Consider the following 26,933-nt stretch of genomic DNA (forward strand, 5'->3'; position numbering starts at 1 on the left):
TATTTCAATCAACCCAAGAACATATTGCGATTAACAAATTTTAATTTCCATTGAATTAATCAAGGGTAACAACTAAATTCCCCTAGGGTGCCCGAGTCCGTAGAGTATAATTCTTGTGCCAAAAAAAATTATGAGTTTGATTCTTGCTAACGCTCTTTCGATTCTGAGTTAGGTTTACATACCCAGTGCACAACATTTCTGATTTGTACTCTATATTGAGAAATTAAAATAACTCCCGCAAAATTACTCTTAATGAAACTCAAGATTGCTTGGTCTTCACTGACACACTATCGGACCTTTTAGGTTAAGTTAGTGTTCAATGAGCCAATACCCACTAAGATAGTTTCTTACAAATTTTAGTCAAGTGATATATGCTTTTGATTTTATGTCAAGACAAGATGTAATATGTTTGAACGATCCCAACTCTTCTTATATACTCCGTATATATTAAGTTCATATAATATAATTGATAGTTAGATTGAAAAATCCAAATAAACAAATAAAAAAGTGTGATTTTGACTTTTCAATTTTTAGTGTTTAGTCATTTTAGTTTTGAACTATCACGGGACAAATGAAAAAATATCACCTTAATTATTTCAAATATTTTGACCAGTCTTGCTAATGATAAAATAATATAGTGTTTGTGAAAACATACATGCATGTTTTTTGCATCATAAGGAAATTCCTTCAAATTGTTAAAAAAAGGACCAAAATTGCAACAACAATTAAAATATGACATTTCTTCACTCGAGAGAGTTAGAAGATAAACTGAGTAAACACCGTCAAAATTAAATCGCACATGTTTGTCAAGAGATGGAGGGACATATCACATATGATGAGTGCAAATGAAGCAAAAACACCTAAAATTGCAGGGTGTAGTAAATGAAGCAGAAGAGAGAAATTAAGAACTGAGGTTGTCTGATATGATGTCCATTTCATATCCATCCTCCTCAACTTTAAATAAAACAAAGTACACTTCCTTTAAAAAGAGATTGAGATTCATCCAATTGTTTCGTGGCTCGATAAGGTTGGTTTGTCATACTCACAATCACAAAATTATGACACAGAGAATCCCCATTGGGAACCAGACAAAACTAGAACCAGATCAGATAGTTCAAAATTACATGATCAAAGATGTGATGTCGTCAGTGCTCAGTTTACCCCCACCCCACCCCACCCACCCTACTTCCCAAGTCCCCAATGTGTTCTGTAGTTGTGGAAATATATATATATATATTTCTAATCAGGTGAGAATCAACCCCAACCTGCAAACTGCGTACTTATGAAGGATTACACCGCAACTACTACATGATTGCACTGCTACGGCTCCCGACATGCCTGGAAGACCTAGCGCTGCAATTGTATTCGGGTGTGGTGCAATTCTTCACAAATTTACAGTTCGCAGGTTAATGTGGATTCTCACCTGACGATGGACCTATATATATAATAGATTAGTGATAATAATACACACCAACAAATGATCAAGATTTTGACCTAGATCATAAATTGTGAGCTTATAAAATAAAAATTTACTTTATCTCAGTTTTAGCCCCAAGGTGTAGTTGTAAGTCCTAACTCTTTTTTTAACCAATCTAATACACAATCAATTTTGACAGTTTCTTTTTAGTTTTTTAATTTTAGATTTTAAAGTGAGAATGTCTTTTCTAGAAGTGTAAAAGGTCAAAAGGTGGTGTAGACCCATACTGACATCTGGTGGAATATATAAAGCAAAAATTGAGGAACAGTGTGTCCTCTCTCTTTGCCTCATTGGTGTATGATTTGTAATGTTGTCAACTTGTGAAGAAAGCCCCAAACAAAAGATAATAATAACAATTATTATTATAATAAAAAAAAGTCTGAAGCCCAGGCTTTGCCCAAACACAGAAGCATAAAATTTTATCATCCTTTCAACTCAGATTTTTTGAATTAATTAATAAATTGAACCCAAAAAATTTAATAATTAATAATAATAACAACACACTGTTTGTTTCCTAGATCTCATCCTTCCAATACAGACACTGTCACATGTATGTATTATCAGACTTATACTCTGTAAATCACTCAAAAAATATTAAGTATACATCAAATTATATTGAGTTTGGTAAATTTTTTTTACATATAATCGAGAGTTCAATCCTTGATAGAAAGAATTTCAGGTAATATACATGTATTAAATTAATTGTTTGTTGTGTATTGGTGGTATAGTAAATTGGCATGTACTTAAAGTCAATTGTCCAAAAATTGTGTTGTGTCTTTTATTATGTATATGTAGTTAACATATTATATGTTTACATTTAATATATTGGGAGTGTTTGGTAAATAGCTATTAGCTGATTAGGTTAGTAAAGTTGACTAATTGATAGCAGATGGTTTGACTAGTTGATAGCATTACCTGATTGTAGAAAGATATTTGATAAATAAACTGTTAGCGAATAACGGATTACATACAATATGACTTTTTAAAAGTTTATCGAAAAAGTTACTTTGAACAGTTCTTTGAATTTTAGTATTTTAGAGCAATAAACTGTTATAAAGAGCTAATTAATCAAACACTCATATTGGTTGTTTAACCAAGTCAAATAGGTAATAATGATCAAACAAGTCAAAATTGACTGATAGGCTAACTATTTTACCAAACAAGATCATTAGGTATGGTTATCTAAATGTCATTTTAGACCCTGGCCCATGGTATAAGGAAAGAGAAAAAGAAAAAAGAAAAAAAAAAACAACAACAACAAAAAGTAGTCACTTGCACACGCCTATTGGGCGCTATTGGTTCGGGTCTTGTACACTAGCTAGCTGTATTTTTTTTTTTTTTTAATGTCCAATGGGCTCACAAAAAAAAACCCTCTCTCCGACTCTCTTTCCGCCACCACACAAAAATTAAGCAAAAACCTCTATTGATGCTCTTATAGATTAATGAGTTGTGAAGCAATGTAATCAAACAATGAAATACCAAGACTATGTGGTCTAATGGTACCCGAGTTGAACTTCCATTTGGAAGGTTGTGAATTCAAGCCTTAGTAGAGGTGTTATTGGTTCTTTGTGTTTCAGTAGGTTGAGAAAGTATATGAACAGATACTACATTGTACTAGAACCAGTAGCATTCAAAAAAAAAAAAAAAACAATGAAGTAATCATACATGATTTTTTGTTGTTTTTAAGGAAATCCTACTTTGTGTTTGCAAGCCTTTTACATTTCGCAGATTTGAAAGAATCCCAAGGAACAGACAATTCTATATATCAAACAAGGATCTGATCTTCAGTTCAAAGTTCACATGACCACTTTTCTCAATAAGTAGCATATTGGTATAGTTTTATTGTAGCCAAAAAAACCCACTGATACAATCCTACATCTGGGAAAATGTTAACAGGCATAAAATTAATCAGCAAAATACTAACAATCATTCAAATTTCACCTCCCTTTCAACAAAAGGGTACTGAACAACTCTCTTGGTATTGAACTCGGGCGCTCCTGCATCAACAAGAATATCGGTGTTCAGTCCACGAAAAAAGTCGACGTCTTGTGTACTCGTAAAGTGAAAGTGTACTATGTTTACACGGCATGTTAGCCTACAAAATTATCTCCAAGTTCCTTGTTAATTGCATCGGGCATTCGGGCCTTTGTTGCAAGAACTTATTAGCCCATATCAGACAAGTTTCATCACAGGGAGAATCTCTACAGGCAAAATTTTAACTAATGGGGAGATGAGGAACAAGGGGAAAACCCAGAATGGTCCCTCGAATATACCATAACTCCCAAATTTGGTCATCAATTATCAATTTATCCAAAATAGTCCTCCAACTATACAAAATTTAATCAATTCAATCCTCTGATGTACTAAATTGAGTAAATTTTGCATAGTCAAGAGGGACCATTTTGGACATGAGTAGTGGAATATCAAGCAAAAGGGCCCGGGCAAGTTTAGGCCAAGCACCAAAAGTAGCAGAAGGGTCCCGATGCTCATTTGTTGGGAGGTGTTTGCAATAGAGGGAGGGATTAACGATACAAAGCAAGAAAGCTAGTAAAGGTACACAAAAGTGTAAGGGAACTCATTAGAAACCACGGTGGGTGAATGGATCATAGGTCGGGGGGTTTTGAAGAATGGAATGTGTTGAGACAAGAAGCTGAGAAACTCCAATCAACAAACTAATGAATGATATTTACCTGAAACGCAGAAAGTGGTAAATCAAGCAGCACCAGAAGTAGCGTCCTTGATTTTTTTAGTATCAAAGATCTCAATCCAATAGCCATCAGGGTCTTTAATGAATGCTATGTGCTTAATTTTTCCTGCAATGAGCTTCTGTAGTTTATGAAATGAACTATAATACCACTTCTAATATAAACTGCATGAAACGAAGAATATAGAATTGTCTGAAATACAACAAGAAAGCAGCAAAAGCAAGACCATTACAATGGGACAATAGCTTCTTCTTAGCTTTTTAAGGCAGGCTCCCAACCAACAAAACTTAGCCACTACAGTATAGTATCTCCAACTAAAATGACTCGGTTTCTAAAGACCAATATGCCCCACCTTTACTGCTATTGTCTGAAATCCTAAAATACTAAAATCACTTCATACACAAGCCAGGCTTTGACTAGGTTGTCCAGATCAGTTTCTTATAGGCGGGGGGATAACCCCTGCCAAGATCGAATCCTTGCCCCCTTGGTTTGAGTCGGTCAACTATGGGTAACCTAGGCTGGTTTACTCACACTCGAAAGGGTTGTGAGGTTTCCATCGTCATCCAAAAAAGAACATTCAAAACGAAAAATTACATTCACATTGGGAACAAATATGGACATGAAACATGAAAGAAAGATTAAAGATATTAAAACAAAGTCTGACCATTTCGTTATGTGAGTTTCTACGGTATTTGCATTTTGCAAGTTAAAAACTGTGAGATACCCCTCAACTAATTGTGCGTTTCTGAGTTCCTGCGCTACTCGTTAAGGTATTGGGTTGTATGCTCTGCTCTCTCTTGGTAAGCAAGAAGTTCTAGGTTAGTTCACCACTTTTCCACTCTCAGAAGAATGAATATCATGAACCCACTATTTTACTATTTGTGCATGAAAGGCATCAAAACTTGTTTGAACAAATTAAGAAAGCTAGATTACCATCGGTAGGTTTCTTTACAAATTCCACACCAAGTCTCTCAAATCTCTCACAAGCCTTGTAGACATCATCAACAGTGACACCAATGTGTCCTGGAAGCACGAAAAAAAAAATCAAAATTTCAACTGCAATACTTCATAGTAAATACTGAATTTTACTAAAATAATAAATAAGATCTTACATATTCAAAGAGATTGACTCATATATATGCACTAATTCCTAGAAACATGAAGGAACCTAAATTAAACGAATAGCACTGTTTTCAAGTTTAGTGTTTGAGAATCATTCATGAACAATGTAATTTCTAGCATGTTGAATCTGCAAAAAGAAAGTGGACTAAAGAAATAGTACTAAATACACCTGCAATAGGTCAGCAGAAAGCATTAGTGATTAGACCCTTTAATTTCAGCCACATATATAAAATCATCCAAGGAAATATAGTATCCAGTTTTTTTATGAAAACATTCATCTAACAATTTATTAGGTAGCCTCGTAAAGAATCTACTTTTGCACCTTTCCAACCTCAAATAAACATTTAGCGTTACATATTTTCCAGAAGTTTTGTGGAAACCTTATCAAAATTATGATGCCATAGCTCACATTTAATGCATCCTTTTGCATATATTTGCAACATAAGGTATATTCAACACAGTGGAGCTAAATAAGCCTAATGGCATTCCAGTACGAAGAAAAAAAAAAAAGGTCTATCCTGTATGTCTAGAGGATATTATTTCACACAGAAATAAAAATATAGGCATAATCCTATTAACTGCTTCATAAAAGGTTTTACTATCCAAGAATGATTAAATTTTAAACTAGATGAACTAATCTGATACAGAAGAAATTAGGTGACAAATTAACAGATAGGAGATCTGAAAGATTCAAAACATACAATTAGAAGTGAGCTGCAATTACGCATGTCTATAACATATTCAAGAAACCAGAGGCTAAGCTAAGAAAGCCTTTAAAAAACTTATGAGAAGCAAAACAAAAAACAAAAGAACAAAAAACAAAAATAAAATTAAAGAAATTGAAGTGAAAATACACAAATATGTATATTGAACTTAAAATAAAGAAATTAGCATGAAATGACAAGTCGTCTGCTTACCAAAGCCACGAGGTTCTGTATTGCCATTGTGGTAACCTTTGAAATCTGGGTCACTCTCAGTACCCCAATTACTACAAAAAGAATTTGACAGTTAGCAAATATAGACTTCTGCTAACAGAGTTGGGTAAATTCAAAATGTGCTATTTAATAAAGATGGGGCCTACTGTGTAAGCTCTAAAGTAGCTTTTTGACCAAAAGTCCAAGCAACACGTTCAGCAGGATCACTGGGAGCTGATGATGTGTTCTAACCATACAAATTACAGAAATTTGCTTAAGTTTGTAAAGAGAACTGTGAAATATGCTTCCAAAATGAGTTCAGTTCCTTACCTCATATCCCAAGAAGTACAAGCTAAATTTCATCTCCGGAAAATCCAATCTCTTCAACAATCTACAATTGTAAAATAAAATAAAATAATACAGTATGTAAAATTCCCCATCACATTTTTCTTTTCTTACTTTTTTCCGTTTGAATAATTTTGCAAACATAACTTTAAAGATTACAACCAAATACACACAGATGATCACTGCATGATGACTCATACACACATACTAATATAAATTCTTATTGGGAATCACAAGACTGCACTCCTGTCTCAAAAGACATTATTATAAATAGAAAAAAATTACTTTGTATTCCTGTACACAGTTGAAGTAACATTGCACATGTTTAAAAACTGCAACATGAACAAGGTTCTTGCCAGAGAATCCTTCATTTCTAAGTCACGAATAATGCCACCACACAACAGCAATCAACAGCCCAAACTCCCAAGTAATAAACAGGCATGATGTTATTGCATTGAGAAAGGCCAATTCCACAACAAACACATTAGCATAACCAACAAAGATTAAAATTTTGGACTCCAATTCAGCAAATTTACCATTATAACACAAAACGAAATCTGCATGAATAATTCTAACAATATCACAAATGCACATAATCCTGAACAGACGGGAGAACAGAAAATCCTAGGAAAAGGCAAGAAGACTTACGACATGCCCAACACTTTGGAGTAGAACTGAAGACTGACTTTTGGGTCCTTAATCCTAAACATCTGAGCTCACAAAAAAAAAAATCAAAGAAATATGTTAGACACTAAGTGAAATTATGGGATGGGGCAGGTAACAAAGGGCCACCACCCACAAGCAAGGCCAGAGCAAAAATAGAGAATAACCCAAGAATACTAGAAAAATATTATAGGCATTCCAATATCACAGAATTCTATGAACTGTATATTGATATTGGATTGAACAATGAACACTCTATTGGATTGCATGAAGATTACACTATTGGAACCCTTCTATATCTAGGATTCTTAAACTACTAGAAAAGTGAATTAACAAAGTGAATGTCCAGTACTTCCAAAACTAAAAAATAAAAATAATAAAATAAAAAACTATTATGCATTCCTGTCATAACAAAAACAAATAAAAAAACCAACACAAATAGCTTAAAAGCATAATATATCGCACATATAATGATATACTGGGGACAACATTGAAGGACAGGGCTTACAGTTTGCTGCAAGAAGTAACCTTTTGTAGCATCATCAGGGTTAACATGAAGACCTGGGTTATTGGAAGGCGATTCTTTCGACCCTGAAGCCATCGATATGGATACGAACCTAGGACGACTCTGAACCTGCAAAATAGATACAAACAAAAAATGGGCATGATAAATTGACAGAAGAAACAAGTGAAGAAACAAAGTAGAGTGGATTTAAGGGACCTCGGGTTTGGGGGCAAGAAGAAGAGGGATTCGGGATGGGAGTGAAGAGAGAGAAGGGAATCTGTGAGTGAGAGTGGTTGAACGAAGGAGAGAGGCGATTTTGGTGAGTGAAGTAGCCATTTTTTGGGTTCATAAACGAAGGGGAGAGAGCTCTCACCTCGTGATTTTTCGGGTTGTCTCCGGATTATCTGCAAATTCAAAATAGTTCGGCAAATCTTTCAATTTATGCTACTCCGTATTAAACATGTTTAAACTTTATAGTATTTTAGTGATTAGTGATAGAATAGAATAAAATACGATGGAGCATTAGAGCAAATCTGTATCTTTTCCATTGTTTGTTGTTTCTTGCCCGGAGCCAATCGTTATACCGTGCACCAAGGCGCACATAGTAATGTGCGTTTTGCGCTTTCCAAAACGATGTCGTGTTGTTAATTTTAGATATAAAATTTTGTGCATTCTATTATATAATTTTGTACATTCGAAATATGATTTTTTTTTAAAGAGTTAAGAGTTTATGTGTATTATGTTAAGAGTTTATGTATATTATGTATTATGTTAGATTATGTGTATTATCCTTTCAAAAAAGATTATGTGTGTTCATATATAAATTATGTGTATTCTATTATACAATTCTGTACATTCGAAACATGATTTTTTTTAAGGAGTTAATAGCAGACACGCGAAAAGGTACAAAACGACGTCGTTTCGGGCCAGTGCGCACAATGCATTGTGCACCCTGGTGCACGGTATAATTTGTCGCCTGGAGCGGGGCGGGCCAGTTAGGCAATTGTTATGACGATTTACATTGGGCTAATCATTATCTACGTCTACCAACCTAATAAAAGCCAATAAAGTTAGGTCTTTAACCGAAATTAAAAAATGTTGGTGCAATTGTTTGTTGAAATAAATGGTTCAAATTATTTTGATTTTAGTATTATTATTATTATTATTATTATTATTATTATTATTATTATTATTCATATTATACCTTCTATTATATAATTTACTTTTCTTAAATATCCTTGTATTCTGTCAATATAAACTTTAGTAACGAAATATTTTGTTAACTATTTATTATTTTTATCTTACTCATCGATTTTCATAAGGAATGTCTTAGGTTCGAACCATATCTCAATCCAAAATTCAAAATTGACATAATTGTTAAGCATATACTATGAATATGTTAGAGTGTATTAAAAAAAATACAATATAAAATTTAACATGAACTTTGATCAATTAATTAGAATTACGCATTGGGCATCGATGGAACAATACACTTAATTTACAGTATATATACAACATAGGAAAAACTATGCATATTATCATTGTCTTTTTGGAAAATTAGGATTTAGTTCTGTTTTTTAATATGCACTACGCCAAGACACTAAAATTGCATTGAAGCACAAAAGGGGATTAGATCAAAATATGAATTTATTTTTAGCAAAAGTAGCAGCAAGAGGAAACATGGATCACGCCAAATAATAGGATTTTGTGTTGCAGAAATTATGTTTAGGGTACTATCCATTGAGGGTGATTCCCTCTAAAATTGCTATTACACCTATTAATCTAACATTTATACTATAGGTCTTAGTTATACATTATTAAAATATTTACTTTTATGACAAATTTGATAATCTTACGTTGATATACGCCAAAATACGATACTTTGATAAATACACATTCAACATCAGACAATTTACGTAATCCGTGAAGTCACTAAACAACTTATCTAAAAAATCGAGAACAAAAGTAATCATTATCTTTAAAAATACAGAACAAAAATAATCCGTGCTGTGTGGGGAATTTGAACCCGACGTGAATCGAACACGCAACCTTCTGATCTGGAGTCAGACGCGCTACCATTGCGCCACGGATCCGACGATGTTAGACGGCGGCTTAATATTTATTTGGCCAAAAATATTAATAGACTTTTATCTTGCAGGTTAATTCCTCTGTAAACAAAATACAAATACATGCCTTGTATTTGGGTTTTTTTTTTTTTTCCCCAAAATTAATTTCACTTTGTCATATTCAATTAAATTTTTATTTAAATTTTTTCAAATTAAAATTGATGTTAAAATGTAAAAATATCACTATAATTGTATGATTAAATGTAGAATTAATTCTCAGCAGATGGTTTGTGTGTGCGTTTTTTTTTTTTTTTTTTTTTTTGAGAATCTCAATGTCTCCCTGTATTTAAGTATTCATTCGAACTCTAATATTAAAATTTTATGAAAAAAAGTATGAAATAGGTCACTGAACTTTTATACTTTGTACAATTGAACCATCGAATAAAAAAGTATTCAATTAGACCATTAAAAAGTAAAAACTAAAAAATCGTGCAAATAGCATTTTTTTTTTATGTGTGTATTCATTTTTTTTTTTTTTTTTTTGTAACCCAGATCAATGATCAATCCATTAACATTTGAACATTTTGTAAATAATGGATGGCGTCTATTCTACTTAATCACACCACCAGGTTGTGTGTATTCTAAATCTACAATAAATAACTTCTGTTTGTGTTTAAATATTATAATAAAAATTTAGTGTTAAGAAATGTTAAATGTCTCTCTAATTATGTGTAGCTTTCAAAAACTTCCCCCTCCCCCTCCCCCACCCCCACCCCCACCACCCCCCACCCAAAAAAAAAAAAAAAAAAAAAAAAAAAAAAAAAAAACAAACAAACAAAACCCACAAGCCACTGCCACTGCCACTGCAAAAGATCTTGTGGTCAAGCGGCATAATTGTAACTCTCCCAAATTGGAGATCACAAGTTTAAACCCTTTGAATCAATAGTATTAAAAAAAAAAAAAACTACTATTTACTCAATTATGGTTCTTTTAATAAATAGAATAAACAAACTTATGTATAAATTTGTAGTATAAAGTAATATTATATAATAAACTTTCATTTTTCAGTACAATATATATTTTCTTATCGAATTTAACTATTTAAGTAAAAAAAAAAATATGTTAGATTGAAATTTTTTTAAGATTTATATATAGAGTTGATAGAAATTGATGTGACTCAATTATTATAAAATATAAAAACGTTAACGTACCATTGACCTGATCTTAATGGAATCTCATCTTCCTTTCGATCTTCAAATCCTGATTCTGCCACTATTCATGTTTCTTAGGTTATAAAGTCATTGCCAAGAATCAAAAGGATTGCCCAGAAAATGACTAAGTTCCAGATATAATCTTTTAAGGTTTGTAGAAAATTTATACTCACAATTATGTGGAGTTATAGTTCCAGATATAATCTTTTAAGGTTTGTAGAAAATTTATACTCACAATTATGTGGAGTTATATATTTTGAGATTAAACTGCTATTCATGAACTAAGGAAGCATTTGATTGGAGTATCAAAATTGAAATCAAATATATATTCAGTAATTGAAATGAATTTTAGCAAAAGTAGATTCTTTATTTGGTGGTGAACGGAATCGAAGGATAAATATGTATGTGTGAGATCAGACTTGAAAATGAGAGTAATATATATATATATATATATATATATATATATATATATATATATCACTGCTGAAAATTATGAAATTTCCGACCACCTGAAAGTGATCTTATATCAAGTTGAAAGCAAAAAGTGGTCGGAAACAGCAACAAAGGTTTTTCCGGATACCAAAAGTGGTCAGAACAAAACTTTTGACTTGATTTAAGATCATTTTCAGGTGGTCGGAAATTCGAAAATTTCCAGTAGTGTATATATATTCCAAATTCTTCATTTTCCATTCTAAGAAATAAAAGTAGAATTTCATAATAGAATGATATTTTTTTTTTCATTCTTTCATAATTTGAATATCGTTTCAAATACACAAAAAATAATAAATCAAACAACGTAATTAAATTTAAATATTATAGTAGAGTTCATGAATCGGTGTAACTTATTGACTGAATGGGAAATAAATCCTGAAAATTAACCTGCAGGCAGGCTTATGCAGGTAGCTATGTATAATTTATAGGAAAAAAAAACATCATTAATTTTATCAAACAATAATTACTAACACATATAACAAAGATAAATGAAGACAAAACTGCAGACATCCTTGTACGTACCGGATGTGTTGTCTGGTGAGTTTTGAGGAAGATGAACAGTGATTTAAAATGGAAGTCTGAACTTTATCCAAAGTGATATTCATCTGCATTTGCTCCCGCACCTATCTTCATCTTCTCCTCCTCCATTACACACAATATATATATGAATGAAAGAGTTGCGCCCGCAGTAGTGTATGTAGGTGCAGGTGCAAATGCAGATAAAGAAACATTTTGGTTTTCTTGTTACTCTCTATCTAGATCTCATCTACTTCCTATCTCCTTATCCCTCTATATAGATTACAGAGGTTAGGTTAAAACCCATTTCTCGAGCTAGCTTTGCTGCTCCATGCCTCTCTAGACACACTCTTATTATATATATATATATAGTCTGGACAAGAATCTTTTACGTTTGTACATTAAGCGTTTTTGGACCGTTGGTTCAATTCACGCTTTATTATTGATTGTTGTTATGGCTTTTAGTATATATACTCTTGTTATAAATATTAAACATCTTGATTAACGAATCTTATAAAGTTAATATATTCGATCATCTCTTCACGTGCCACTTATTCGATCTTTTATTAAAGAAAATTCGTATAATCTAGATAAGTATCGTATCGTATACACAATAATTTAATGAGTTTAGGTAATAATATAGTATATAAATCATATTCAAGGTAAAAGTTTATTCAAATTCATCTTTAGGAAGCTATTAATGTATGCAATTGCATACATGGGTAGGCCGGTGTGGCAACTTTTTATGTTTTTCATCTAGTGTTAATATGCACTTTGTGAGTTCTATAAGTATTACTTGTGAAAATTTTTGTGTGTGTTTTTACTAATATTGTTATTGTGTGTGTGTGTATATATATATATATATATATATATATATATATATATATATATATATATATATGCCTTTATTTGCAAACTTTTTGCAAAGACAAGATGACAACGCACATGAAATTTTCCACCCAACTTTGGTCTTGGTGTTTTCTTTCTGGTGACGAGGCCAGGGAACCACGTAGTCATTATCAAAAGTGTGCATGGAATAAATCTCACTCATGTGTAATAGTCTACAAATCACACAGGAGAGGTAAATCACACTAGAAAGACTCTGTGCGACGGAATAATCAACCGAAAGGATGTTGGCAAGAAGTGGACTCATGACTTTCTGATACGAGAATCATGCTCGATCTACCCATTATTGATTTAATAGTGCGATGTGCAATTTTCTTAATTGATTTTTTATTTGCACTGAAAAAGAAAAAAAAAAAAAAGCATATACAATACAAAATGACAAATGAAGAAGTCATAGTATATATGTATGATTTTTGTTGAAAATAGTTATTCACCATATGTCATGAAAGTGCTCTTTGTGGGTGTGGGGAATATGATCAAATGTGTGCATGTAGCAAAGAGAGAATTTTGGGAGGGAGGATAAGAGCTAAGATATGATATGATTTGATAGGAGATCTATCTAGCTACCCATTTGAACAATACAAATTCTTCAAATAAGTTCAAGATTTTGAAAGGTGGGGAAGAGTACCATTTGCCTTTGTCTAAAATTAAGCTAAAAATAAGAAAGCTACTCACACACACACTGCATAAAGCATAAACCTCCTGGCCATTAGCAGCCATGGCCCATAGCCCAGAAAGTACAGGGGAGGCCACGTGACCACACCCCTACTCCACGTGGGATTTGGGGAGGCAGCTAACCAGGGGACGCCACGTGGAATTCCACATAAAGTGATTAGGACTTTGGTTTGAAGATTTAGGGTTAATGAAAATGTAAAAGTTGGCATTTGAATGGCTCCAAAGAGGGCACAGTGATAGGCCAGTAGGCATTTGTCCAGTCTGCAAAAAGATCCCTCTGGCTGGAGCCAGCGCCCAAGGGCCAGCATGAGTGGTGATCTACTCGTGTAAACGGTGGCCCCCACTCTCTACGCCGAAAATGACTATGTATTTTCGTCATGTTTACTAAATGAAAAATTTCTTTAATTTTTTAAAAAATTGAAAAATTAAAGAATAAAAAAATAAAAATATTTACTAGCATAATTTTCCATTTTGAAAATTAAAAACAAATTTTTAATTCTAAAAAATTTTAAAAAATTATTTTCTAAATGAAAAATAGAATTATCTAATATCTATTTGGCTGTATATCACTTTATCCATATTCTCACAATTATCTAGTTATATATTTAATCATTAGTATGATTACAATTATTATCATCTTCTTTTACTTATCATCATCTTCTATCTTTTTTACTCGCATTATATTTATATAAACCTAACTTATTTACTTACGTTTAAAGTTAGGCATTATTCACACTATCAAAATTAAAACTAGAACTCTACACCAAGTTTTATATTTTAATTTAATTAAACTCAATAGATTGATTATTGGTTTAAATATTTTTAGTTATGGTATATCGTAATACATGTTTGATCCGGATACTAGATATTGAAATTTAATATATATTAGACTTCAAAGTGAAATATACACACACACACACACACACATATATATATATATATATATATATATATATATATATATATATATATTGTAAACGCGAAAAACTTGAATTGTATATATTCAAAATTCAAAGTATCAGTTACAATGAAGTATCAAGTATATATCAAACGTGAAGGGGTACAATCTCTGTATAGGAAAAGTCCTCTGATTCTCTACTAGCAGTATGCCTATTGGAAAAGTCCTCTGATTCTCTTGAAGTGTGTCGAATTTGGAATATGCCAAATTGGAAGTGTGCCGAGTTCAGAGTATGCTGAACTTGAAGTAGTTCTTTGTTGGAAGTATGCCGAATTCGGAATATGCCGAATTGGAAGTGTGCCGAGTTCAAGGTATGTTGAACTGGAAGTATGCCAAGTTCGGGAGTATGCCGAACTGGAAGTATGCCGGGAGTATGCCGAACTGGAAGTAGTTCCTTGCTGAAGGGCCTCTGGGGTTATGTAGCTTGTTCTTCAATGAAGGGCTAATATGCAGCTTGATCTTCAAAGAAGGGCTTCCGGTGTTCAAACGGCGTATTCCTCAGCGCAATATACGCAGTATATATATAACTGCGGGCGTGTTCCAGACGATATCCTGGCGAGATTTCGGCAGAGCTTCGATGTGCAGATCTCCAGAGCCCATTCTTTGGAAATGAAACCACTATTTATAGTGGTGAGTGTAGAGAAGAAATCTCTAACCAACTCTATCCCTTAATTTAATTTAATTATCTTAATTAAATTAGGAAATGTATCGGGACACCATTGCGTCCAGGTTCATAATTTCATTAAATTTCAAATAATATCAAATTATCCAAATTCCTCAAAATTATATAATCCACATATAATTTTAGTGGGCCAAGACCAAGTCAAACCCGCTAATTATGCAATCCAATTGATTCAATAGCCTGATCCAACTCGATTAAATATTTCATCGTCTCGGGCCAAACAATCCAACATCCAATTACATTTAATTAAGTAATTAAACCAATTAAATATTTAATGGGTCATTTAATTAACCCGATTAAATAAATATTAGTCCAATTAGCTTAATTAAAGTAATTAATTTAGCAACCAATTATCCACCACGGTCCAATAATATTATTTAAATTTTTCAATGCTTACAAATTGCCCCTTCGAGACCTGCTTGACGTGCCTTAAATGCAAAGAGAAGGATGTCTCGAAATTAGCCGTTGTCCGGATGTCCATATTTACAAATTGCAACCCAATAAATGACATTTTGAACACAAAAGTCTATATTTGCATGTAGAAGCCCGAATTTGGCAGTAGCCCAGATACAAGTTTGACAACAACCCAATATTCAAAGCCCATAGTGTATCCAACATCACATTAAAGGGCCCATTTCTTTTCCTTCTCCTTTCCTTAATTTTAACCAAATGTTTAATTTAAATTCTTTTACACATCTGGCAAATTAATGCTCAGCTACATCCTACTACTTTGCTCGAAATTCCATCAATTAGTTTTATAATCCCCATCAGATTATAATTTGCACCACACAGTTCACAGTCCAATTTGGATTAACCAACAAAATTTGAATCCTAAGCACATCCGAACTCATCAGGATTTCAAGACTCTGCACCTATAAATAGCGTTCATGATTTTACGATTTCTCCACGCCAAGAACTAGAGCTGCAGGTGATTGACCTTCAGTTGAGCCGCAATCTTGTTCACCAAGGTAATTAAAATTGTTTTCTACAGTATATACTATCTTTTTGATTTTTTTGACAGGAGAGAATAAGGGAAACAAGATACATGAGAGGCATTGAGTAGAAACACCTGGGAATTGACCTTCTGAGGTATATTTCACCATAACTTGCACTGCCTTTGGAGAGCATTGGACTGGAACTTCTGGAAAACTGATTTTTCCCGAGGATACTCTCTAGCATTGTTCGGACCCCAGCCGACCATTATCATCGGACAGCTATCGCCGTATGGCCGCAGGGTGTTGCTCCGGCTAGCCTTTATCGTCGAAGAGGAACGCGACCACCGATCAGTGCTCTAGTGCGTCTCCGTCGCCCTACGAACTACTGCCACCGTACGCTGCCGAGCTTGCTGCCGGAGAGTCGCACTACGGTGCCAAGTTTTGGACTTGGCTCCATGGCTGCTCACTCGACGAACATCTTGAAAGAGTCTTGCGGTAGGCCTCGCTGCGATTGTTGTTATGTTGGCGACGATTGTCTCCTCAAACCAAGAAGAATGCAGTTCTGCCTTGGAAGAAGAAGAAAATTTCTTCCAAACCCATATAATGTGCTCTCATCAGAAAGATACCCATTACTCATCTTTTTATGCCTTCACTCTTCCCGAGGCTTACTTTTCTACTTTTCTTCTACTTTCCATGTGAATGTCGACGGGCTTCTCACTTTGCAGGCCATGCTTTTGTTTTGTTTTTAAAAGCTCCGCCGGGTACATATATAATATGTAGACATACGTGGTCCATACACATATTACACATATATGATTATATGAAGTGTAATTGCTTTGACTGGGTGCAAGGCTGAAGTGAAATAGGAGAGGGTCCACATAGCATTTCACGCATCCCCATGCATACTATTCTTTTTGCTTTGCTTGTGTCAGTGTATAACATGTGATTGCCACAGCTGTTCGTCAGTTGTGTGCCTCCATACATGCTATATAATATACCTATATGCCTTGCATGGATTATGTACATACATCTCACACACTTTATTTCTCTTGTGCACATATATACGTATAATATATATATATATATATATATATATATATATATATATGCACATGCATAATGTATGTTTGATGTGCATACACCATATATAATATATATTTGCTTTTCACTTCTTATTTTCATGTAGCAATGTATATGCATGCATAATATATACATGACCCGTTAGCTTTGCATGTAGTATGAATATATATATATATATATATATATATATATATATATATATATTACTCCACTGCTAGCGTGAATATATATATATAAAATATATACACATACACCGTCCACATATATGAAACTATCCAAGACTAACTGTAGTTGCTTGAATTTGCATGTAGTTTAGGTGTGCATAAAGTGTGTCACATGAGGTTGCCAATGATATATATAGAGTTGCTTGACATGCCTTGAACACTTTAATGATAATTTTTTCGAGTCGACTTAGGGCTTTTCCTTTGCTATGTAGATTGCTAACCCTTTCGGATTTGGCCCCTTGATTTTCATGCAGATTCATACACCGCAAACCATTTTTGAACAATGGTAGTGTTTGGGGAAACCGTGGGAGCCGATCAGAAGAGGAGGCTCAAAGTATCAAGCGATGAGACTGAAAAAAAAAGCATGTCGTTCATCGTTTACCCACCAATGACGCCAAGAACCCTCCTTGCCCCAACACTGCCTTATATATAGACATATGTGTATATGTTGTTGGGAGCATTTAAAGGGAAAGACTTACTTTTGCCTTCCCATGTTGTCCCACGTTGGAAGTTTAGCCTCTTGTTACCTTACTTATATACTCCAAGGCTTTTCATCTAACTTGAAGTGTTATGAGAAGGGAAAAGAGGTAGACCACGCGCGCCGCCGGCGCGGCGCGGCGCGGCGTCAACATTTTGCTCTACGTATTAAATTTCACACCCTATTTTTATGGATCATTGTAATGACCTTGTCATTACAACTCCATGTAAGAGTGGATAGAATTTGTCCTCTTCCTTTCTTTTAGCGCTACATTTGTGGTAGTGTGAGGTGGGGTGCTGTAATGGGATGCATCATTACACTATAAATAGGAGACATTAGACAAAGGGAAAAACGCACCACTAACAGTAAACACTTCTACTGTTTGCGTCTCTTTCCCTTTGTGTTCTTCTGGTTTGCTGTTCTGTTTTGCTGGTCGGAAACATACGACTCAATCCCAGGTCGTGAATGTTTTTAAGGCAGTGTGTTGCACACGATACAGAACTCTAATCTGAGTCCCTTTTTCCCACAATTCTCGTCCCTACTAGCAGAAAATACAACAGTTAAAAACATTCAGATTCTAATTTGAGTCGAAAATGTCTGCTGGAAACACTGCTTCTGATATTGCTCCTATTCAACCACTCACTGGTGGCTTGAATTACAAGAGATGGGCTGCAAAATTAATCATGCTTCTGGAATCGAAGAATGTGGACTATGTCCTTTTTGCAGACCCTACGAAGTTCGATGTGCCTGCTGCGCAACTTACACTGCAGACCACGGCTTCAACTGCTGCGACAGACCCGAAGTCTACTGGTGGTACATCGACTGCAGATTCTACCAAAGACCCGAAGTCATCTTCAATTCAAGACACATCTGCAGCCGAGGCAGCTCGCATCAAATATGAAAAGGATAACAAGACTGCCCGGACAACCATTCTTCAACGTGTAAGTGACCCGTTGTTTGATATGTTTTCTGAATATAAATCTGCAAAAGCAATTTGAGATTTAATGATTGAGAAATATGAGGCTGATGATGTGGGGAGACGTAAGTATGCTGTAGGACGTTGGTTACACTTTAAAATGGTGGATACCAAGCCTGTAATCGAACAGGTCCACGAGTTTGAAAATTTAGTAGGTGATATGAAAGCAGAAGGTGGAATAGTTAATGAAGTGGTCCTATGTCACTCTTTGATTGACAAACTGCCCGACTCCTGGGTGGACTTCAAAAATAAAATGAAACACGATCGAAGGAGCTACACTCTGCAACAACTAATCAATAGCGTGAACATCGAGGAAGAAAACCGCCTGGTTCAAAGGTCTGTTTCTCTAACTGACAATGTTAAAGTTAATATTGTTGAAACTAACTCTGGCTTTGAGAAGTCAAAACCTGGTGAAAATTCCAAAAATCAAAAGAAGAATTATAAGAACAACAACTCCACTCGCGGCAAAGGTGGAAAAGTTCAGAAAAAAGGAAACAATAGTGGTGAGTGCTATGTGTGTGGAAAACGAGGCCACCGTGCTGTCCAATGCTATAAACGCTATGGGGCTACGAGTCAGAAACCAAACAATGAGCAGCCGAAAAACCAAGCTAACCTGACGGAGACTGCAGAAGATACTGATCCAGTAGCCGCAGAAGTAACTGAGGCCAACATGGTGGAAAATCCAGACGAGTGGGTTGTGGACACTGGAGCTTCACGACATTTCTGCAACAACAAAGCTTCATTCAAAACTTTTGAGCCTATCACTGGTGGAGAACAAGTCTTCATGGGAAACTGCAGTGTTTCCGAGGTAAGTGGTAGAGGAAAAGTAGAATTACTTCTTTGTTCTGGAAAACATTTACTGTTGCAAAATGTGCTTTATGTTCCTTCCCTTCGAAGAAACCTGATTTCCGGAGGCCTTCTAAATAAGGCTGGAATCAAGATGGTTTTTGAGTCTGACCGTCTGGTGATGACTCGTTATGAGAAATTCATTGGGAAGGGATATTTTCGTGGAGGTCTTTTTGTTCTAGATGTTTCCATAGTTAGCAATTCCTCTGATGTATCTGGATCATCTCGCATTGCTCGTGATAATAAGAATGCTTCCTTTGCTTATACTGCTGTATCAGTTAATGTTTGGCATGCTAGATTAGGACATGTTGGTGCAAAATGTTTAAATAGACTGAGAAATGTGAATATGCTACCAAACGTGTCAAATGATACATGTGAACAATGTGAAACATGTGCTGAGGCAAAATTTGTTAGAACATCCTTTCTAACTGCAAAGCATCGTTCTTCATCACTGTTAGAATTGGTTCATACTGATTTAGCTGATTTTAAAACCACTGAAAGTCGAGGTGGTAAGCGATACTATATAACCTTTATCGATGACTTTTCTCGTTATACAAAATTATATTTGTTGAGAACAAAAAATGAAGCTGAACAAAAGTTTGTTGCTTTTAAAAATGAAGTAGAAAATCAGTTGGAAAAAAGGATCAAAAGGCTTAGATCCGATAGAGGAGGAGAATATGAATCAATCTTTTTGAAAAACCTGTGTGAATCTTCTGGCATTGTACACGAAGTAACTGCACCCTACACACCCCAACAAAACGGCATAGCAGAAAGAAAGAATAAAACTCTAAAAGAGATGATTAACGCCATGCTAATCAGTTCAGGTGCCTCTGACTCATTGTGGGGAGAAGCTGTCCTAACAGCTAACCACATTCTAAACCGAGTCTTACACAAAGGGTTTGAAAAAACTCCTTATGAACTGTGGAGAGGGCACGCGCCAAATCTTAAATACTTTAAAGTATGGGGTTGCTTGGCAAAGGTGGGACTTCCGTCCTTTAAAAGGCCCAACTTGGGACCTAAAACTGTAGATGCCGTGTTTATTGGGTATGCTGAGAATAGTGCAGCTTACAGGTTTATGTGTTTAGAAAACCGCACAATTTGTGAATCTAGAGATGCAGTTTTCTTTGAACATGTGTTTCCTTTAAAGGGTGCTCTTGAACTAGATGCAAATAAAGTTCAACATAATCTATCTTTCCCTGATTTATCATGTATGTCAGAAGAGCCTAGAAGAAGTAAAAGGCCTATAATTGAGAAAGACTTTGGATCTGACTTCATAACGTATATGACTGAATTGAAAGATCCAAATGAACTGTGTGATTGTTTTATATGTCAACTTGTGTTAGAAGAAGAACCAAAATCCATTCAAGAAGCCATGCGATCTGTAGACGCTACTCTATGGAGAGAAGCAGTCAAGAGTGAGTTAGACTCCATACAGTCTAATCACACATGGGAAATAGTGAACTTACCTAAGGGTTGTAAACCCATAGGCTGCAAATGGATTTTCAAAAGGAAGTTGAGACCAGATGGCTCCATTGAAAGATTCAAAGCCAGGCTGGTAGCTAAAGGTTTCACACAGAAATTTGGTGAGGATTACTTCTATACCTATTCACCAGTAACAAAGATAGCTACTATACGCGTTCCTTTTGCTTTAGCATCTTTACATAGGTTGATAGTACATCAGATGGATGTAAAAACAACCTTTTTAAATGGTGAACTGGAGGAGGAGATCTACATGGAACAACCCCCTGGATGTGTAGAACCAGGACAAGAAGGGAAGGTATGCAGACTTAAGAGATCTCTTTATGGCTTGAAACAAGCTCCCAAGCAGTGGTATGAAAAGTTTCACAAAACTTTGTTAGAGCTAGGTTATTCTACTAACCGCTCAGATGCCTGCTTATACACCAAAGAGATAGAGTCTAGCATCGTAATAATCTGTCTCTATGTAGATGACATGCTTATCTTTAGCTCAAGTATAGGAGCTATAAAAGAGACTAAAAGAACTCTATGTGACAAGTTTGATATGAAAGATCTAGGGGAGGCTGATGTAATACTCGGGATAAAGGTTACAAAAACTGAGAAAGGTTATCTTTTATCCCAAAGTCATTACACGAAGAAACTCCTGAAGAGGTTTGAGAGTTATGAGGTAACTCCAGCTAAAACGCCCTATGATCCCAGCGTCAAGTTATCAAAGAACATAGAGGCCAGTGTGTCTCAAGAAGAATATGCAAAGATAATTGGGAGTCTAATGTTCTTGATGAACTATACTAGACCAGATCTTGCATTTGCAGTGAATAAACTCAGTCGGTATACTCACAACCCTGGCATCTCACATTGGGATGCACTAAGAAGGGTACTTCGGTATCTAAGAGGCACAATAGACTGGGGCCTTAACTACAAAGGACACCTAGCTGTGCTCGAGGGGTTCTGTGATGCAAACTGGGTAAATGACACTAATGACGTAAGCTCAACTAGTGGATACGTGTTCACTATGTGTGGAGCTGCGATATCGTGGAAGTCGACCAAACAATCCTGTATAGCTAGATCAACTATGGAATCAGAGTTCATAGCACTAGATCTAGCAAGTCAGGAAGCCGAATGGCTGAGAAATCTTTTGGCAGACGTGCCATTGTGGGGGTGCCCAGCACCTGCTGTTTCCATACATTGTGATTCCCAGACTGCCATCTGTGTTGCGCAAAACAGTGTCTACAATGGGAAACGTAGACACATAAGAGTTAGACATGAGTCTGTAAGGCAGTTAATACTAAATGGGGTAATCACAATGGTCTTTGTGAGGCCTGAAAGGAATATTGCTGATCCTTTCACGAAGGGCCTAAACAGGAAGGCCGTCCTTGATACGTCAAGGGAAATGGGTTTGGGACCCATAGATACTCTGTAGCCAGACATGGTGGTCTGCGATGAGGTAGACTTGACAGAGTTGAAGGTCTATCCTAGAATAGACCTAACAGGGGATATCTCAGGGTCGTGAGTGTGACCTCATGAGATTCAAGGCGACCAAAGCAAATTAAGTGCGTTGAGTTCAAACTTTGTCTATTCGATGAGTTCAAGATCAAATTCACTCCCGTCTAGAGAAGTACTTAATGTCACTATATGACAGTTCAAGTTTTATACACTGGCATGAAAATTTGTTTTGATCATTATCAGGCAATGACAGCATCAGCCTAAATCCCTTTAATGGTGGGGGATTGTTGGGAGCATTTAAAGGGAAATGCTTACTTTTGCCTTCCCATGTTGTCCCACATTGGAAGTTTAGCCTCTTGTTACCTTACTTATATAATCCAAGGCTTTTCATCTAACTTGAAGTGTTATGAGAAGGGAAAAGAGGTAGACCACGCGCGCCGCCGCCGCCGCCCGCCCGCTCGGCGCGGCGCGGCGCGCGGTGTGGTGGGGTTGTCATTACAACTCTATGAAAGAGTGGACAGAATTTGTCCTCTTCCTTTCTTTTAGCGCTACATTTGTGGTAGTGTGAGGTGGGATGCATCATTACACTATAAATAGGAGACATTAGACAAAGGGAAAAACGCACCACTAACAGTAAACACTTCTACTGTTTGCGTCTCTTTCCCTTTGTGTTCTTCTGGTTTGCTGTTCTGTTTTGCTGGTCGGAAACATACGACTCAATCCCAGGTCGTGAATGTTTTTAAGGCAGTGTGTTGCACACGATACAGAACTCTAATCTGAGTCCCTTTTTCCCACAATTCTCGTCCCTACAAGCAGAAAATACAACATATATGTATACATATATGTGTATATGTGTATATATATATATATATATATATTGGTAGGGAGTATCCCGAACGACATAAGCTCCGCCACGACCGACTTGCCTTTGTCTTTCTCTTTTGATCCTTGCAGGTAGCAGGTCGGGCTTTTTTCATAGAGATCCCGGTCGGGAACGGTCGGAAGTTGCCCGAACGCTGGTGTCGACCACCGAGCGGTAGCCCTTCGACGAAAGAGCTGGCACAAGGACGCGAAAGGACGCGTGGCGGCTCTTCATGGCGACAGACAGGGCACCCGGGGAGATGACACGTGGTGGTTACGTGGAAGACATGCCGAGCAGCCGGAATCTTGTCCCCGGCACAGCGGCTATAAATGCCCACAGTAGCTACAGTGTGGGGGACTTTTGGACGATCGATAGGTTGTTGTTAGAGAATCCCGACCGCACTCAGTCGGTACTCAGAGCAACCAAGTAGATTGTACTTAGGGCCTTTACCGTGATCAATAAAGATTTTACTTGCTTTAATTGGTCTCGTGTTATTTTATATTGCTTACATATAATTAGCAGTATCATTTTGGCGCCGTCCGTGGGGAATCGTACGAGAAACCAACGTCTTGACGAGCACCCGGTCTCTATACCAACATGTATCCGTGGGCACACAACAACTTTGCCGACGACCAGGCGGACGTGGCGAGCTCCTCCGACCACTATGCTACCCAACAGCAGGGTCAGACGATGGACCTCAACCTCAACCTCTCGCCACCACATCCGTCAAATACATACCCGGCCGCCCAGCAGCCGGTGAATTACATACAACCAGGATACCCAACACCCGGTCTGCCATACCAGCAGCAGCCCATGATGTATCCCGCCCAGTATCCGTACCCGGTCCCACCTCCACCATATGGGTATTGGCCAGGACAACCGATGTGCTACACTTCCCCGGTTGGTTATCCACCATATACGCCTGCCTGTACAGCTCCAGCCGCCGCCCCTCCAGTACAACTGACCGCACAAGTAGAGCCGCAGCGTCAGTCCACATCCCGGGCTCGACGCTCGGCTCATTCGTGGTTGGGGTCGGGGGGTGCTGATGCGATGGAGGCACCAGCTCAGGCCGTTCAAGCGGAGGACCCTGAAGAAGTTGCCCGAGCGGTAGCTTTTGATCGTCTCCGACCAGAGATGCGCCAGCGTTTGGGACCCCAAGACCCGAATCGCGGGCAAGAGGACGTACAAATGCAGGAAGCTAGCCACGAGGCTTCATCCGGGTATAGCGGGTCGAGATCTCACCGACGGCGACGCGCTCGGGATACAGCCCAAGCCGCTCAAGCCGCCGAGCTCAACGAAACCCGAGGATTGCTCTACAACCTCCAGGCTGAAGTTGCGCAGCTCAGGAGTGCGTATCCTACAGCACCCCCGGCCGACCGATCGACCCTACACCAGACGCCTTTCACAGCAGCAGTAATGGCTCAGCCTTACCCGCTCGACTTAAAGGTCTCGGGAGAGAAGAGTTACGACGGTCGGACAGATCCTGAGGCTCACGTGAATGATTTTTTCAGCAATATGATGCTGAAGGGCGTTTCAGACGCCGTGATGTGCAGAGCCTTTTACTCGACCCTCACCGGTCGGGCAGCAGAGTGGTTCCGTACCCTGCCACCGGGGTCGATCGATAAATTTGAGACCCTGGCGATCAAATTTGTGAGGAAGTTCATCACTTCCAAAGTGGTGAGGAAGTCCTACATGTATCTCGAGAAGGCCAAGCAGCTGGAAGGGGAAAGCTTGACCGATTTCCTCATCAAATGGAAAGCGGCGGTCGGGGAGGTCGAGCCTATGGACGACGCGACCGCCACCCACATGCTTCATATTTCTCTCCGGGCGGGGCATCTATATCAGGATTTCATCCTTCACCCCCCGACCTCGTACGAGGAGGCCCTCCGAAGGGTCACTGATTACGCCAACGCAGGTGAGGCGAATGCCGTCAAGCGCTCGCAGGAGGTCGGCTCTTCGTCGCGTAAACCGGCCGGCCGGGCGGAACATCGATCGGGAGATGACAATCCCCGACCCCGCACCAGGCATGGCGAGTTTACGGCCTTGAACCGATCCGCAGCGGAGGCCATGCAATATGCCCAGTCCTGTAATCTCATCAAACTTCCCCATCCCGATCGAGACGGCCCTGACAAGAGTAAGCACTGTGCTTACCATCGATGTGCCGGGCATGACACCGAGGAGTGTACCCACTTGCGCCAATTGTTGGAAGATCTGCTGAACAGAGGAAAATTGGACAAGTGTGTGGGGAAGAGAGAGGAAAACAAAAGGAACACCGATCGGAGGGATCATAGACGTTCTCAACACCGCTCTGATCGATCTGGGCAAGACAGAAGGGATGATCGTCATGATGACCGACGGGACCCCGACCCTCCGTCCGATAGCCGCCCGTCCGGAAAACCTACCATCCACGTCATTTTTGGTGGGGTGGAAGATGCTTCCCGACCGCGGACTAATTGCCCGGTCGCAATAGTGGATTCCCGGGGAACCGGGAAGAGGCAGAAGATGGAACCCATAACCTTCACCCTTGAGGACCAACCTACCAGCAGTGATCACGGCATGGAGGCACTCGTGGTCACGATTGACGTTAAGGGGACGGACGTCCAAAGGGTTATGGTCGACACGGGCAGCAGTGTGAACGTCCTATACTTGGACGTATTCGAAAAGCTCGGCCTCGACAGGAAGGAGCTGACTCCGGTCGGTGTACCACTGTCAGGGTTTACCGGGGCTCTTATCTACCCCGAGGGAAAAATAACGCTCCCGGTCGAGATCGGCACGCCTCCAAAGTCGATCCAAACGGAGCTGGAATTTGTTGTGGTCAACCTCCATTGCGTCCACAACATTATCTTGGGCCGACCCGCCATTATGAAGATCGGTGGGATAATTTCTATGCCTCACCTGTGCATGAAATTCCCCACCCCTAACGGGGTCGGCGTGGTCCGGGGCGATGTCCAGTCCGCCCGGAAGTGTTACACCCGAGCGGTCAATAGACGTGACTCTGGTCCGTCTTCCCGGGTGAACACCATAGCCAAAGAGGAGGCTAAGGAACGGAAGGAGCAGCCTGAGCCTTCCGAAGAAATAGAAGAAGTTCCCCTATCCGAGGATCGCCCGGATAGGAAGATCAAGATTGGCCGAGCCCTCACCCCCGAGATCCGAGCGGAAGTTCTGACCGTGCTCCGGGAGTATGCTGATATCTTTGCATGGGGGCCTGAAGATATGCCCGGGATCGATCGGTCGGTCATTTGTCACAAATTGGCCGTCGATCCCGCAGCTAAGCCGGTCGTGCAGAAAACACGACACCTCTCCTCCGATCGCCGCGAGTTTGTAAGAGAAGAAGTCAAAAAGATGGCGGCGATCGAGCACATCCGTCCGGTGGTCT

General features: G+C 37.9%; 1 protein-coding gene and 1 non-coding gene across 3 annotated transcripts; both read right to left on the reverse strand.

The window, feature by feature from the left end:
• Window positions 1-3,216: 3,216 nt before the first annotated feature.
• LOC109182855 (lactoylglutathione lyase) lies at window positions 3,217-8,209 on the reverse strand. 2 transcript variants are annotated; one of them, XM_019333191.1, is made up of 9 exons: window positions 8,105-8,209; window positions 7,735-7,860; window positions 7,212-7,273; window positions 6,549-6,609; window positions 6,386-6,465; window positions 6,222-6,292; window positions 5,116-5,205; window positions 4,168-4,290; window positions 3,217-3,474 (listed from the first exon to the last, which is right to left on the reverse strand). In XM_019333191.1, the coding sequence occupies exons 2-8, from the start codon at window positions 7,825-7,827 to the stop codon at window positions 4,190-4,192; spliced, it is 558 nt and encodes a 185-aa protein (XP_019188736.1). In that variant the 5' UTR covers window positions 7,828-7,860; window positions 8,105-8,209; the 3' UTR covers window positions 3,217-3,474; window positions 4,168-4,189. The 2 variants fall into 2 exon arrangements, with proteins under 2 accessions (XP_019188736.1, XP_019188661.1); XM_019333116.1 differs by having other exon boundaries at window positions 7,948-8,157.
• A 1,543-nt stretch (window positions 8,210-9,752) lies between these two features.
• TRNAW-CCA lies at window positions 9,753-9,824 on the reverse strand. The gene has a single exon. It is a non-coding gene; the product is annotated as a tRNA-Trp (tRNA).
• Window positions 9,825-26,933: the final 17,109 nt, after the last annotated feature.

The sequence above is a fragment of the Ipomoea nil genome, unplaced genomic scaffold (assembly GCF_001879475.1).
Source record: "Ipomoea nil cultivar Tokyo-kokei standard unplaced genomic scaffold, Asagao_1.1 scaffold0100, whole genome shotgun sequence".
NCBI classification, from domain to species: domain Eukaryota; kingdom Viridiplantae; phylum Streptophyta; class Magnoliopsida; order Solanales; family Convolvulaceae; genus Ipomoea; species Ipomoea nil.

What these genes read in the sequence shown, in the direction of transcription:
- LOC109182855 (XM_019333116.1), bottom strand. Translation starts at nt 8,067, where the DNA reads ATGGCTACTTCACTCACCAAAATCGCCTCTCTCCTTCGTTCAACCACT. An exon ending in TCCAAAGTGTTGGGCATGTC is followed by an intron (nt 6,610 to 7,211) that starts GTAAGTCTTCTT and finishes TTACAATTGTAG; the next exon opens with ATTGTTGAAGAGATTGGATT. An exon ending in GCTACTTTAGAGCTTACACA is followed by an intron (nt 6,293 to 6,385) that starts GTAGGCCCCATC and finishes TTCTTTTTGTAG; the next exon opens with TAATTGGGGTACTGAGAGTG.